The sequence below is a fragment of the Ranitomeya imitator genome, chromosome 6, assembly GCF_032444005.1.
Source record: "Ranitomeya imitator isolate aRanImi1 chromosome 6, aRanImi1.pri, whole genome shotgun sequence".
NCBI lineage: Eukaryota > Metazoa > Chordata > Amphibia > Anura > Dendrobatidae > Ranitomeya > Ranitomeya imitator.
In genome coordinates this window covers 66,218,212-66,233,012 of record NC_091287.1, presented here as the reverse complement: position 1 = coordinate 66,233,012, position 14,801 = coordinate 66,218,212, and the positions used below count along the sequence as shown (strand labels likewise).

The following is a 14,801-nucleotide window of genomic DNA, read 5'->3' as shown; positions in this document are numbered from 1 at the left end:
CTTCAATAGTCTCCTTAGGAGACTTGAAGCTGTGATCATCTGCATTACCTTTTATTTCTTAATGTAACACAGACTTTTTTTTTTACATCACTTACTAGTCTCGCAAGGGGGACTTGAACCGGTGATCATATTGATCATACACTGTAATACTTACATAGTGCAGCGCATTATGCAATCTGTCAGTGTGTGTAGTAGACACTATATCCAGTAAGATCTGATGGGCCGACTGATATTGCAGACATGGAAACCATTGATTGTTCGGTCTCTGGTTGCCAAACCCATCGGCACCCCATGATAGCACATTGCGGGATGCTGGGAGGTTAAAATGCTGGAATTGGATCTAGCTCCGGTCTCAGAACACACAGCAGGAGCTCAGCTGTGTAATACAGCCGGCTCCTTCTACAGATGGCACAGGCACAACTATTGAGTCGTAAATGTAAGCCCAAATGTAGGAAAGCACTTGCAATCTGCCCACTTGTGGGAAGGGATTCAAGGGTTTTCCCCACTACTTTTACATTGGTGAGCTTTCCTTAGAACACATCATCAATATCAGATCGGTTGACTTTGCTTCTGTTAGCTAACCATTTATTTTAACATGAGTGAATATGTACTGACCTCCACAATATGTGACCGGATCTCTCTTCCCTTCCACACTGTGGTATAAAATAGCTGTACAGAGCACTCCAATTTGGAACAAAAGTAATGTCATATTGAATACCTAAAATAGAAATAAAAATATAAGTTCACCCAAAGTATCAGCATTTATATTTGTATTGAACCCTACTTTTTTGCCAATGGGCTGTAAGCGGGATTGTTGTTTTTTATGTATTTTCCATTGGTACTTTTCATTTGATGATTTTTTTTAGTGTGGGATTTTTGTTTCAGGGGGTAGAGTAATCCAATAGACCTATTTTGCTCAAATATAGACATGTCTGTTTTTTTTAATTTTTTTGTGGACAGATTCATCAAAGTGTTTTTGTCAGATTTCTGTATTAAAACACTTTGAAAAGTCACAAAACCTTTTACGCAATTCAAAATTGTGCAAAATTATTCTGACTTTTGGCGTTTTCACACCAGTCCTGGCAATATCAGTCAAAGTGAGTGGAGCATGGGCCGGACGTGGCATGGCGAGGCCCACCCAAAAAGTTCTTCAAGAGGTGCGTGCATCATTTACAGCAGAAATGCAATCCAGTCGGAGACTGGAGTAACATTTCTTACAATGATATGATATGCACCTAATTCATTAAGGCTACGTTCAGATTAGCGTTTCCCGACGCTGCGTCGGGAAACGCAGCGGCGACGCACGCGTCATGCGCCCCTATGTTTAACATGGGGGACGCATGCGTTTTTCTTGTTGCGTTTTCCGACACGTGCGTCGTTTTTGACGCTAGCGTCGGACGCAAGAAAATGCAACAAGTTGCATTTTTCTTGCGTCCGATTTTCGTCAAAAAACGACGCATGCGTCGCAAAACGCAGCGTTTTTGCGTGCGTTTGCACGCGTTTTTTCGTGCGTTGTGTTTCGCCGACGCAGCGGCGCGCAACGCTAATCTGAACGTAGCCTAAGTGGCGTGTGGTGGTTAATTACGCACATCTTACTCCTGCTTGCCCATCAATAAGACTGAAACACAAAGTACTAGTCTTAATGAATTAGGCCCGTGGTCTGCAACAAAACAAAGATGTGAGCAATCCTACAGATTTTAATGGGTATGTGTACTATGCATGAAAAACACAGCTAGAACATGGAGGTGAAAGAGAAAAATCTAAATGAAGACCAAGGCTGTAGTCAGATGGCTGAAGACTAATGTGAGAGAATCGGGCCAGTTATGCTAATGATATTCGGCTTGTTTATCAATACCCCTGAAAAGTGATAATTGAAATGTAATGTTGATACCTCTCTCATGTACTGTCCTTGGATATGGAGTGCTATGTCATTCTTCCTTTATTTGCAATGTTATCACTCAATTTTTAGTACATATGTCGTGCTTTTGCGGACCGTCGGGAGCAAAAAACGCTACATGTAACGTTTTTTGTTCCTGACGGACCGCTTTTTCCGACCGCACATGCACGGCCGGAACTCCGCCCCCACCTTACAATGGGGCAGCGGATGCGCCGGAGAAATGCATCCGCTGCCTCCATTGTGCAGTACGTTAAACGCTAGCGTCGGAATCTCTCCCCGACGCATTGCGACGGGGAGATTCCGACGCTAGTGTGAAAGTAGCCTAAGACAGACTATTTCTCCCCAAATTTGGGAGGAAAATGGGGGTGCATCTTATAGTCTGAATGTAGCCTAGTTTGCTGTGGGGGTGGCAGTGGTGGAGAGGGGTCACTGAAGCAGGGAGTTGGCTGGTCTGTCGGTGCCGCAGTCGTGCCACTGCTGTCTTCACTATGCCATGACTTCACTGCCGCCATGCTAGAGAGGAGGAAGTGGACGGTCTCCTATCCAGATCACGAGCAGCAGTGACGTAATAAAGAGGCAGGGCAGGAGCAGCACAATGCCCTGCCTCCTCATTACGTCACTGCAGCTCGTGATCTGGACAGAGGACTGCCCAGTGCTTCTGTCTTGCGCCAAGAAAAAGAGAACAGGAGCTGTTAAGAGGCAAGTAAGTTCTAATTAAAAAAGAGTAAATATAAACTATAACTCCTAGCATGCCATTAGAGCTGCAGGACATGGTGGGAGGATAATGGTCAACCACTTGCCATAAACGGCACCTGGACCTGTCTGATACAGGCTGCCCAATCTACAGGCAGCCTATATCAGGTACTGGCTGTATGACTTCAGCCAAGTACGTACCTTCCTGAAACGTACTTTAAAAGCCAACGGCACCGAGCCACACTGGAGACAAGTCGGACAGGTAGGTGCCCAGTGGCTTCTGCCCTTCTGATCCAATTGAGTGACAATTTTCTTCTTGTGTGCATGTACAGAAAGAGACCTGTCAGTCATTGGCAGCAGGAGATGAGAAGCAAAAATAGAGCATGTTTTTTTCTGAAACGCTGCAGCATTTCAGAGTGAAGCATACCTGGCTTAGATCATACAGGCAGTGTCTGATATATGCTGCCTGTGGATCAGGCAGCATGTATTCACTGTCAGGATCCCTTCAAAGTGTTTGTTCAGCGCTACTTACTTCTGAATTGGGAGATAAGCAGCGTAAAGGACATCATACCTGTCCAGATACCTGACTGGACAGATGGATGATTGGCAGCTATCATGCAGGTGTCTTGGTAGGTTTGATTTGTTGGCAAGATAGGAGCACCACTCACTTCCCAGTCCGGAAGCAACCAGTGTCAGAAATACCTTTTAACTCTGTATTAAATTTTTTGCATTTTTTGTCTCTCGTATTTTCCACCTCTAAAACCTAGTTCCGTCTTATGGCTCAGTGTGTGTTATTGTCCTAAAATTATGGTATATTTTATGTAGTTAAGCTGTTCATACACATTCCGTAAAAACTGGGCAAAGACTTACAATTTGGCAAAATCGGATAACAATCTAATTTGCTCATGTAGATGGTGACATCTCAACCATCATCCTGTGACAGATTGTAGGGAAAAGAAGAAAGAAGCATATTGGGTGTCAATATGCCCCATCCTTAGTTTCAATAGGAAACAAGTTGCTGCGAAGGGAGTCTTGCAACAGCTTTTATCTTCGGCAAAAGTTGCTCAACGCATCATTGCTGCAGTTATTGGTATAAGCTTGTCTGGACAGAAGAGGAAACACAAAAACCTGCAAAGATCCATGAGCTGTTGGAAGATTTGTGCTAGGGGATTGGTAAGGTGAGTGGTTTTAAAGCTCCACTCCAGCATATTCTTTTTCTATTTTACCACTGGAGTGGTGTCATTAATTTAATTCCTTGTCCCTAGTATTATACTTATCAGCTGCCATCTTCATGTTATCGGTGCTGCTCTGGTCGTCCTCAGCAGGTTGTGACCTGCCAGATCTCTCCAGTGTTTGCTGAATGAACAGGAGGTCACATCTCAATGTACGTCTATGACAGCCAGAAAGAGGCCAGAGCAAGGCTCTCATAGACTTACAGTGAGAGCTTGGGACCACAACCTCAGACTGAAGGATCGGTAACAAGACGGCTGATCAGGACCGGAGTAGTGCCAGGAAGAGCAGAAGACAGCGGCTGCCAAGTATATTATTGAAGACAGGGAACCTACATAAGTGGCAAGACTCCAGCTCTGAAAAAAATAAATGCTGGAATGGTGCTTTAACTTAAAATTTTTACTGAATTTTTGGGAAAAAAAATTCAGAGGTGGTCCATCCTTTAACCCCTTCATGACCAGGGGATTTTTCGTTTTTCCGTGTTCGTTTTTCGCTCCCCTCCTTCCCAGAGCCATAACTTTTTTATTTTTCCGTCAATTTGGCCATGTGAGGGCTTATTTTTTGCGGGACGAGTTGTACTTTTGAACGACATCATTGGTTTTAGCATGTCGTGTACTAGAAAACGGGAAAAAAATTCCAAGTGCGGTGAAATTGCAAAAAAAGTGCAATCCCACATTGGTTTTTTGTTTGGCTTTTTTGCTAGGTTCACTAAATGCTAAAAATGACCTGCCATTATGATTCTCCAGGTCATTACGAGTTCATAGACACCAAACATGACAAGGTTATTTTTTATCTAAGTGGTGAAAAAAAAATCCAAACTTTGCTAAAAAAAAAAAAAAAAAAAAAAATTGCGCCATTTTCCGATACTCGTAGCGTCTCCATTTTTCGTGATCTGGGGTCGGTTGAGGGCTTATTTTTTGCGTGCCGAGATGACGTTTTTAATGATAGCATTTCGGTGCAGATACGTTCTTTTGATCGCCCGTTATTGCATTTTAATGCAATGTCGAGGCGACCAAAAAAACGTAATTATGGTGTTTCGAGTTTTTTTCCCGCTACGCTGTTTAGCGATCAGGTTAATACTTTTTTTTATTTGATAGATCGGGCAATTCTGAGCGCGGCGATACCAAATATGCGTAGATTTGATATTTTTTTTATTGATTTATTTTGATTGGGGCGAAAGGGGGGTGATTTAAACTTTTATGTTTTTTTTATTTTTTTCACATTTTTTTAAACTTTTTTTTTTAACTTTTGCCATGCTTCAATAGCCTCCATGGGAGGCTAGAAGCAGGGACAGCACGATCGGCTCTGCTACATAGCAGCGATCTGCTGATCGCTGCTATGTAGCAGAATTGCACGTGTGCTGTGAGCGCCGACCACAGGGTGGCGCTCACAGCGACGGGCAATCAGTAACCATAGAGGTCTCAAGGACCTCTATGGCTACAATGGAGACGCATCGCCGACCCCCGGACATGTGACGGGGGTCGGCGATGACGTCATTTCCGGCCGCCCGGCCGGAAGCGGTAGTTAAATGCCGCTGTCTGCGTTTGACAGCGGCATTTAACTAGTTAATAGGTGCGGGCAGATCGCGATTCTGCCCGCGCCTATTACGGGCACATGTCAGCTGTTCAAAACAGCTGACATGTCCCGGCTTTGGTGCGGGCTCACCGCGGAGCCCTGCATCAAAGCAGGGGAGCCGGCATCGGACGGTATAGTACGTCCGATGCCGGTAAGGGGTTAAAATCAATATTTTGTGAAAGGAAAGAGTAAAGTAATGCTAAGGTTACGCAGCTACTTTGACTATAATACCTGTCCAAAGTTTGCTAGGTGTCCTTGTTGCATCGCAATGCAAATCAAAGAAATCACATTGTGACCCCAGGGAGATGTGACAAGCTAGCTGTAGGAAGGTCAACTGTGTCAGAAATGCTGCATCACACGACAAGTGTTATAGAAAAAGTCGCCGTGTAGCCCCAATCTAATAGTTGCGTCTTAACATCCTTCGCATACCTTCCAGTTGTACAATACAAACATGGTCATGGCATAAGCAATGTATGTAGCATCTATGTTCTGCCTTGCTGTTGCTTACTTCCGTAGCCCGTAACAGGGTATGATTTAAGAAATAGGAGTGTGTTATGGTTATGAATAATATGCACTTTCCTAATATCCCGACATCACTGTACAATAAACTGGTATGGCCCTATCCTCCATGCATGGAGTACACATATACATTTCCCGTACAGACATGAAAAGCTCTATACTGTACAACTACTCTGCAGACATACGATAATTACTGACAGCAACAAATAGAATTTTAACACAAATCTACTTGACCTCCTCACTTTATGGCTGCCGTCACACTAGCAGTATTTGGTCAGTATTTTACATCAGTATTTGTAAGCCAAAACCAGGAGTGGGTGATAAATACAGAAGTGGTGAATATGTTTCTATTATACTTTTCCTCTAATTGTTCCACTCCTGGTTTTGGCTTACAAATACTGATGTAAAATACTGACCAAATACTGATAGTGTGACGGCAGCCTAAGGCCACATACAGTATTTTACCTCAGTATTTATAAGCCAAAAATCAGGAGAGGAACAATGAGAGTAAAAGTCTAATAGAAACACGTCACCACTTCTGAATTTTTCACCCACTCCTGGTTTTGCCTTACAAGTATTGATGAAAAATACTGACCAAATACTCAATGTGTGCACGTGACCTATTTAATCTCTGCTGGGTAGACAGAGCTTCCACCTTACCTGTGCTTGCAGAAGGAACACAACCACTTTAATAGTCACTGTTTAAAGTAGTGTATTAGGAAGGCGCTGCCGGGTCAGATGAGCATTTATGATACAAGAATAACAGGTGTTTCAAGAGTCTATTCATTATTCACGTGGTGTCTCCTACTACTGCCACGCTACGTGTAGGAGCATGCTGGTTCAGATGACTGACATGTGATAAAGCCAATCAGAGGGGGCACTGGTAAGAGGTTAGCAAATCATTTACTATGTCTCCTGTGTGAACGTCCCATCTGGAATTCCAGAGAGAAACCTTGAAATTCAATCACACAGAGGAGAACAAACAGGTGCCTTGTCTTTAGGTGAACTATTGCCGCTGTAGCATTACCAGCTTACCTGAGATGCAGAAAATACAATACAGTGTACAAAAAAGTACCATAAATACTCTGTACAAGTGTAAGACATTTCTGTAAAGTAAGCGGGGATTTTTCAAAAATCGTCTTTAGGTAGTAAATGTTCCAAGAAACAAAACAAAAACAAAAGAAATATGTATACAATCCCCAACAGTCCTGTTGTTCCTCTCCAGTTTTGGAAGCGATGGCGTCCAGTCTCTCAGCCACCTGACCATTCCAGTCAATCAATGACACGTACGACACAAAATCTCTGATCGGTGAACAGATCACCAAACAGAGGCACTGGAGCAATAGGGAGTAAAAGGAACGTTTCTTTTCATGGATGCGTGAATCTGAACTTACAGAAAAATATAAACTTTAAAGCCCTCACGACCTTGGGATTTTCAGTTTTCTATTTTCGCTCCCCTTCTTCCCAGAGCCATAACATTTTTCTTTTTCCGTGAATATGGCCATGTGAGAGTTTGCTTTTTTTTAAAAAAAAAAATCCAAGTCCGGTTAAATTAAAAAAAAAAAGTGCAATTCCATAATTGTTTTTTTCTTACCATGTTCACTGAATGATAAAACTGACCTGCCATTATGATTCTCCAGGTCATTTCAAGTTCGTGGACTCCAAACATTTATGGGTTCTTTTTTATTCAAGTGGTGAAAAAAATCCAAAGTTTGTAAAAAAAAAAAAAAAAAAAAAAAAAAGCTTCTGATCGCTTGTGCAATACAGACCAGAGCTTCAGCTCTGCTATGTGTAGCAGAAATACTCATCTGCTATGAACGACGGCCACGGGATGGAGCTCATAGCAGATCGGCAATGACAACCATGGGAGTCTTCTAAAGAGCCCAGGTGGTCATGGCACTCCATTGGCGCCTTGCGATCATGTGACAGGGGCACCGATGGGGGGAGCTAATGATGCACCTTCAGCGCGATCCTATTAAATGTGGCATTCAGAGATTGACAGTGGAATTTAACATACGTTAACAGCCGTGGGTGGATGGCAATTCCACCTGTGGCTGATAGGGCACAAGACAGCTGATCAGATCAGCTTTCAGGTAACTTACAACATGCGGGCTCAGAATCAAAGCCTGCACCAGAATGGTAAGCGACCTATGACATATATACAAGTCATAAGTCGTGAAGGGGTTATAGTGGAAAAATCCATCTGAAAAGATATATCGACCGGAGAAACATTTGAAAAAGGTTTTCCTGGCTAAACCTAAAGATCTGCAGTGCCAGGACTGCCCAGCAGGTTTTTGTAAACAGTGCAATGTGCAGATTGTCAGAAATCCTCTTCATTGAGGGTCAAGCAGTCATCCCGTCACCACAAATATTTGAATACTCAGAGAGAAGCAGTTAAAGGGACAAATTTGTGATCAGCATACCAGCAGTCACACACCGACTAGCAACTTTAAAGGGACTCTGTCACCTGAATTTGGAGGGAACAATCTTCAGCCATAGGGGCAGGGTTTTCGGGTGTTTGATTCACCCTTTCCTTACCCCCGGCTGCATGCTGGCTGCAATATTGGATTGAAGTTCATTCTCTGTCCTCCATAGTACATGCCTGCACGGGGGCAATCTTGGCCTTGCGCAGGCGTGTACTATGGGAAACAGAGAATGAACTTCAATCCAATATTGCAGCCAGCATGCAGCCAGCGGGTAAGGAAAGGGTGAATTAAACACCTGAAAACCCCGCCCCTATGGCTGAAGATTGTTCCCTCCAAATTCAGGTGACAGAGTCCCTTTAAAGTTGCTAGTCGGTGCGTGACTGGTGGTATGCTGATCACAAATTTGTACATTGAGTTTTATGTGCAGATTTTCCCCTTAGAATTAAATAAGATGCGGAAAATCTGCAGGTAAAAAAAAATACGTGTAGTTCCCAAATGAATCTATCAATAAAGTTTTGTCAAAGTTGAACATTAGGAAGTGTAAAAAAACAAAGCAGTTTTATTTAAAAACATGACATACCAAAAAGAGACAAAAATTGCAGAGTCAAAAACGAGATAAAAAAGGCATGAAAAAACCATACAAGTAACCTGAGAGGTGCAGAAGTGCAGAAGAAGATCTACAAAATCAAAAACTCATCAAATATTATAGGAATGTAGTCTTAGACCTGATGAGGATGGTTTACTTACTCTGAAAATCTATATCAGTAGGTCAGTATAATTTTAAAGAACAGAACATGAATTTCAAAACACATTATATTGACATCGTGGTAAAGATTTTCAAAGTACGTACATTGGCCTCATCAAGTCAGATAACTATGTAATGCTTTATTTCTGGCTATAGATCCCTTTAACCCCTTCATGACCAGGGGATTTTTCGTTTTTCCGTGTTCGTTTTTCGCTCCCCTCCTTCCCAGAGCCATAACTTTTTTATTTTTCCGTCAATTTGGCCATGTGAGGGCTTATTTTTTGCGGGACGAGTTGTACTTTTGAACGACATCATTGGTTTTAGCATGTCGTGTACTAGAAAACGGGAAAAAAATTCCAAGTGCGGTGAAATTGCAAAAAAAGTGCAATCCCACATTGGTTTTTTGTTTGGCTTTTTTGCTAGGTTCACTAAATGCTAAAAATGACCTGCCATTATGATTCTCCAGGTCATTACGAGTTCATAGACACCAAACATGACTAGGTTATTTTTTATCTAAGTGGTGAAAAAAAATTCCAAACTTTGCTAAAAAAAAAAAAAAAAAAAATTGCGCCATTTTCCGATACTCGTAGCGTCTCCATTTTTCGTGATCTGGGGTCGGTTGAGGGCTTATTTTTTGCGTGCCGAGATGACGTTTTTAATGATAGCATTTCGGTGCAGATACGTTCTTTTGATCGCCCGTTATTGCATTTTAATGCAATGTCGCGGCGACCAAAAAAACGTAATTCTGGCGTTTCAAGTTTTTTTCCCGCTACGCTGTTTAGCGATCAGGTTAATACTTTTTTTTATTTGATAGATCGGGCAATTCTGAGCGCGGCGATACCAAATATGCGTAGATTTGATATTTTTTTTATTGATTTATTTTGATTGGGGCGAAAGGGGGGTGATTTAAACTTTTATGTTTTTTTTATTTTTTTCACATTTTTTTAAACTTTTTTTTTTAACTTTTGCCATGCTTCAATAGCCTCCATGGGAGGCTAGAAGCAGGGACAGCACGATCGGCTCTGCTACATAGCAGCGATCTGCTGATCGCTGCTATGTAGCAGAATTTCACGTGTGCTGTGAGCGCCGACCACAGGGTGGCTCTCACAGCGACGGGCAATCAGTAACCATAGAGGTCTCAAGGACCTCTATGGCTACAATGGAGACGCATCGCCGACCCCCGGACATGTGACGGGGGTCGGCGATGACGTCATTTCCGGCCGCCCGGCCGGAAGCGGTAGTTAAATGCCGCTGTCTGCGTTTGACAGCGGCATTTAACTAGTTAATAGGTGCGGGCAGATCGCGATTCTGCCCGCGCCTATTACGGGCACATGTCAGCTGTTCAAAACAGCTGACATGTCCCGGCTTTGGTGCGGGCTCACCGCGGAGCCCTGCATCAAAGCAGGGGAGCCGGCATCGGACGGTATAGTACGTCCGATGCCGGTAAGGGGTTAAATGGTTATTCCCATGTTCTAAATTAGGTATGTTTGTAAAGTGCTGGAAAAAACAAGCAACTTAGCATATCAGTTTTGATTAGAATTTGGCTCCATTTTCTTGCTAGCACTACTTTTATTTATTTTTTTGTTTGTAGATTTGTTTGTTAAACTGTCAGCAATTGTGGGAAACTGTTTGTACATCATACTACATGGAGGCCTGAGTGAGTGGGGACATCATACTGCATGGGGGCTGTGTGGGGACATGAAACTTAGTGGGGGGACATTATATTGAGAGGGAGATTTTTGGGGGTATATTACTGTGTGGGGGGAACTGTACGGATATTATATTGTGTTGGGAGCTGTTGATCAAGATGGAGCTACACCAGCAGATAACATGCATCACCAAACCATCAATGATTGTGAATACTTCACATCAGACCTCAAGCAGCTTGGATTGTCTGTCTCTCCACTCTTCCTCCAGACTCTGGGACCTTGATTTCCAAGGTCTAGTGTGAAGTATCCACAATCAATGATGGTTTGGGGAGCCATGTCACCTGCTGGTGTAGGTCAACTGTGTTTTATCAAGACCAAGGTCAGCGCAGTCGTCTACAAGGAAATTTTAGAGCACTTCATGCTTCCCTCTGCAGACAAGCTTTTTGGAGATGTAAATTTCATTCTCCAGCAGGACTTGGCACCTGTCCACGCTGCCAAAAGTACCAATACCTGGTTTAAAAACAACAGTATCACTGTGCTTGATTGGCCAGTTAACTTGTCTGATCTTAACCCTATAGAGAATCTATAGGGTATTGTCAAGAGGAAGATGAGAGACACCAGACCCAACATTGCAGATGGGCTGAAGGCTGCTATCAAAGCAACCTGGGCTTCCATAACACCTCAGCAGTGCCACAGGCTGATCGCCTCCATGTCACGCCGCGTTGATGCAGTAATTGATGCAAAAGGAGCCCCGACCAAGTATTGAATGCATTTGCTGAACATACATTTCAGTAGGCCAACATTTTAGATGTTACAATCATTTTTTCAAGCTGGTGTTATAAAGTATTCTAATTTACGGAGAATGACTTTCGGATTTTCATTGGCTGTAAGCCATAATCATCAACATTAACAGAAATAAACACTTGAAATAGATCACTCTGTTTGTAATGACTCTATATAATATATGAGTTTCACTTTTTGTATTGAGGAACTGAAATAATTTAACTTTTTGATGACATTCTAATTTTGTGAGATGCACCTGTAGTTCACCAGTTAAAGGAAGAGTAAGGGCCCTGCTTGAAAGCTTACAATCCATAAGGAAATGGGGGGACACAATAGCTAGAAAGTGCTCATGTATGGCCAAGGAATTATAATTAGTTGGGCGTTTCAAATCAGCTGCATGATCCGGTCACCCGACAGTATCTGTCTAGGTACAGTTAGCAGGTGCCATTGGGTGCAATGAGGAAGTGGACACAGATGAATAGGAGGGACCAGGTTCTGAGTAAACTTTAGAAAGACAAAACAGGGGAGAGATAGATTGGTGGAATGAGGTGATATGCCTGTCTAAAGAGATGTGTTTTTGCAGCTTGTTTAAAAAAGTGAGGGGCTAGGTATTAGGCAGATCATCTGTGGTAGGGCATTTCAGAAAACTGGCGCAGCACAAAAGAAGTCTAGAAGATGGATGTGGGAGGTTCGGATTGTGGATGATGTTAGTCTTGGATCAGTTTAGGAGTGGAGAGCATAGGTAGGGTGATGAGGGAAAAGAGATAGGGTGCTACAGAACTGTGGAGGGCTTTGTGTGTGAGCGAGATAAGTTTGTATTGTATTCTGTAGAGAATGGGTAACCAGTGCAATAACTGTTACTAAAACAGAAATGGTAGAAGAGAAAAGGCCTCTTTAAAAGAAAAAAGTTAATTGCTCCACAACATTTATTTTAAAAAGCAATATTTTAAGACATGATGGTTATGGTGGGACCATCATGTCATTTGCAATTACCAAATCAACTGCACAAGTTTCCATGGTTAAGGTTCATTAAGATTGGGAGATAATTGGTGACTGATTTTATTACTACCCTCATTCCTGATAATTGTTGCGGGTAGCACATGACCCAATAGAAATAGGTGATGTGCTATTCACAAAGTGCTATACAGAAAGTGAACAATCGGATTAAGGATTGTTCTGTCCCCACACATTTTGTGTTGACTAGTGATGAGCGAGTATACTCGTTGCTCGGGTGGTCTCAGAATATTTTGTGAGTGCTCGGAGAGTTAGTTTTTGTTGATGCAGCTGCATGATTTACAGCTGCCAGACAGCTTGATTACATGTGGGGATTCCCTAGCAACCAGGCAACCCCCACATGTACTCAGGCTGGCTAGCAGCCGTAAATCATGCAACTGTGACAAAAACTAAATCTCCGAGTACTCATAAATACTCGGGCGACCACCCAAGCAACGAGTATACTCGCTCATCACTAGTGTTGACCCATGTGAACAAGAAGTGATCAAGTTGTATATAGTCCATCAGTTTTCATTTATGGGCTTTAGTCTGTCCATGAAAGCAGACCGGCAATAAATGAACCAGATAAAGGTGTCAGGTAATAAACTTCTGCTATGTTACTTTCTCTTTACATTAAAATACTTGGCTAACTTTCACTTTTCTCATAATTTAAGCAACAGAGCTTTGTGCAGTATGAAAAAGTTCTTGTCTGTATACACGTTGCTGACATAAAACTTCACCTAGCGCTGTCTTTAGACTTTTTTGACCTCTGTTGTGTTCTCTCTATGAGGTCCAATCACCTTTATTCTTCCAGCTTTCATGCAGGCTCCTTCCAGGCATTGTGCAGAGAACATGAAAAATCTGATCCCATGCAGGGATCATAGCCATGGTTCACTCTGTCTGCACAGGAGCTGCGCTTGGCAAACGAACTTGCTGACAGAGAGGACTGTCAGAAGGATGTACTTGGCATCACTTAAAGGACACATATCTGCCCACAAATTTACAACTAGCGTAAGAGGAAAAACTTAAAATTAACACATTTATCATTGTAAAAACAGAAGAGGCATTTGGATTAGCAGACACATTTATCTTGTGTCAGGGATTTATAAGTCCGAATAGAAAGTTACATAAAGGACTGTCAGAGACACTTTAAGAGCAAATCCTTTCCATGCCAATGTGGTCATTGCTTAATAAAGAGGATATCCACTCACTCAAAGCATAAAGAATTAGGGGGCGATGAAGAGACGTGTTGTAGTCAGACGCTGCTGATTCATTAAGAGGTGTTTGTTTCTTAATGAATCGCGACCATCGGACAAGTGGCGTGCACCTCGCCACTAATGTTACTCCAGTTGGGACAGTAAGATTAGTGGCGTCAGGAACTAAGGTGATTGTCGTGAATTTGACAAGTGGAGGTTGCCACGACCCCATCCCAAACACACGCTATAAGTTGCAAAATTTTAGCGCAGCCTTGCGTTGCACCAAAATTTGGCAACTTTTCAAAGTTTTTTTTTTTTTTTTTTTAAATTCTAGTACCCTCCTCTATTTGTCAGAAAAGGAATGGCTATAGATTGCTTAGAAGGATCTGGTCTCTTATTTCAGGGACAACACATTAGTTTCAATAGGAACTGTGCAATGCTTCAGTTCTCCTGTGGTGGCAGTGGAGGAAAATCAAACACTGACTATCAGGCTCTTCAACAGGTTGAACTTTCTCACTTGAGTTCAACAGCAGTGGGAAAGTCTTTTAGGAAACCCGCCAAATATATAAAAGATTCCATCATGAACAACCCCTTAAAATATTTTGCTGCAACAGTCCTTTTTCTAAATAGGAAAAGGATCCATACCGGTTGTCAATTTTGTTCTAAGAAATGGATAGCAAACTTTATTAGTCAACAGTGATTATCAACATGGCTGCAATTTCTGTCAACTGAAATGGAATATTTAAGATTAGAGTAAAAAGGGTTTGTTTAAAAAGTTGGTCTGGCACCACTCCATTCCACATTGCGAGGTGAGTGGTACTGATATTTCGCGCCAACATACCTGTCAGAATGTGTGCAAGATCAGCACATGACATATTCTAATGATGTTGATTAAACTCTTACAAATGCCTCTCCTCTGCTGATACGCCTGTATTCAATATAACAAGCTCATTGGCTCTAAGAGACCATGACAGGAGTAAAGAAAAGTCCAGCTCGCTAACCACCAGGTACACGGATCACACGGTCTGTGTGTAATGAGAGGAGAACGAAAAAACATCCAGCTTCCACGATCCAGATAAAATAATGGAAGGCTTT

General features: G+C 42.4%; 1 protein-coding gene across 6 annotated transcripts in view; it reads right to left on the bottom strand.

Moving 5' to 3' along the window:
* CNPY1 (canopy FGF signaling regulator 1) overlaps nucleotides 1-14,801 on the bottom strand; it is a 169,037-nt gene that overhangs the window by 122,290 nt on the left and 31,946 nt on the right. For 5 of the 6 annotated variants that reach the window (XM_069729736.1, XM_069729737.1, XM_069729734.1 and 2 more), the window contains one exon: nucleotides 616-718. In XM_069729736.1, coding sequence (XP_069585837.1) covers nucleotides 616-718 — 103 coding nt within the window. Of the gene's footprint in view, nucleotides 1-615; nucleotides 719-6,574; nucleotides 6,714-14,801 lie in introns of those variants that run through there. The other variant, XM_069729739.1, reaches the window with a different exon arrangement.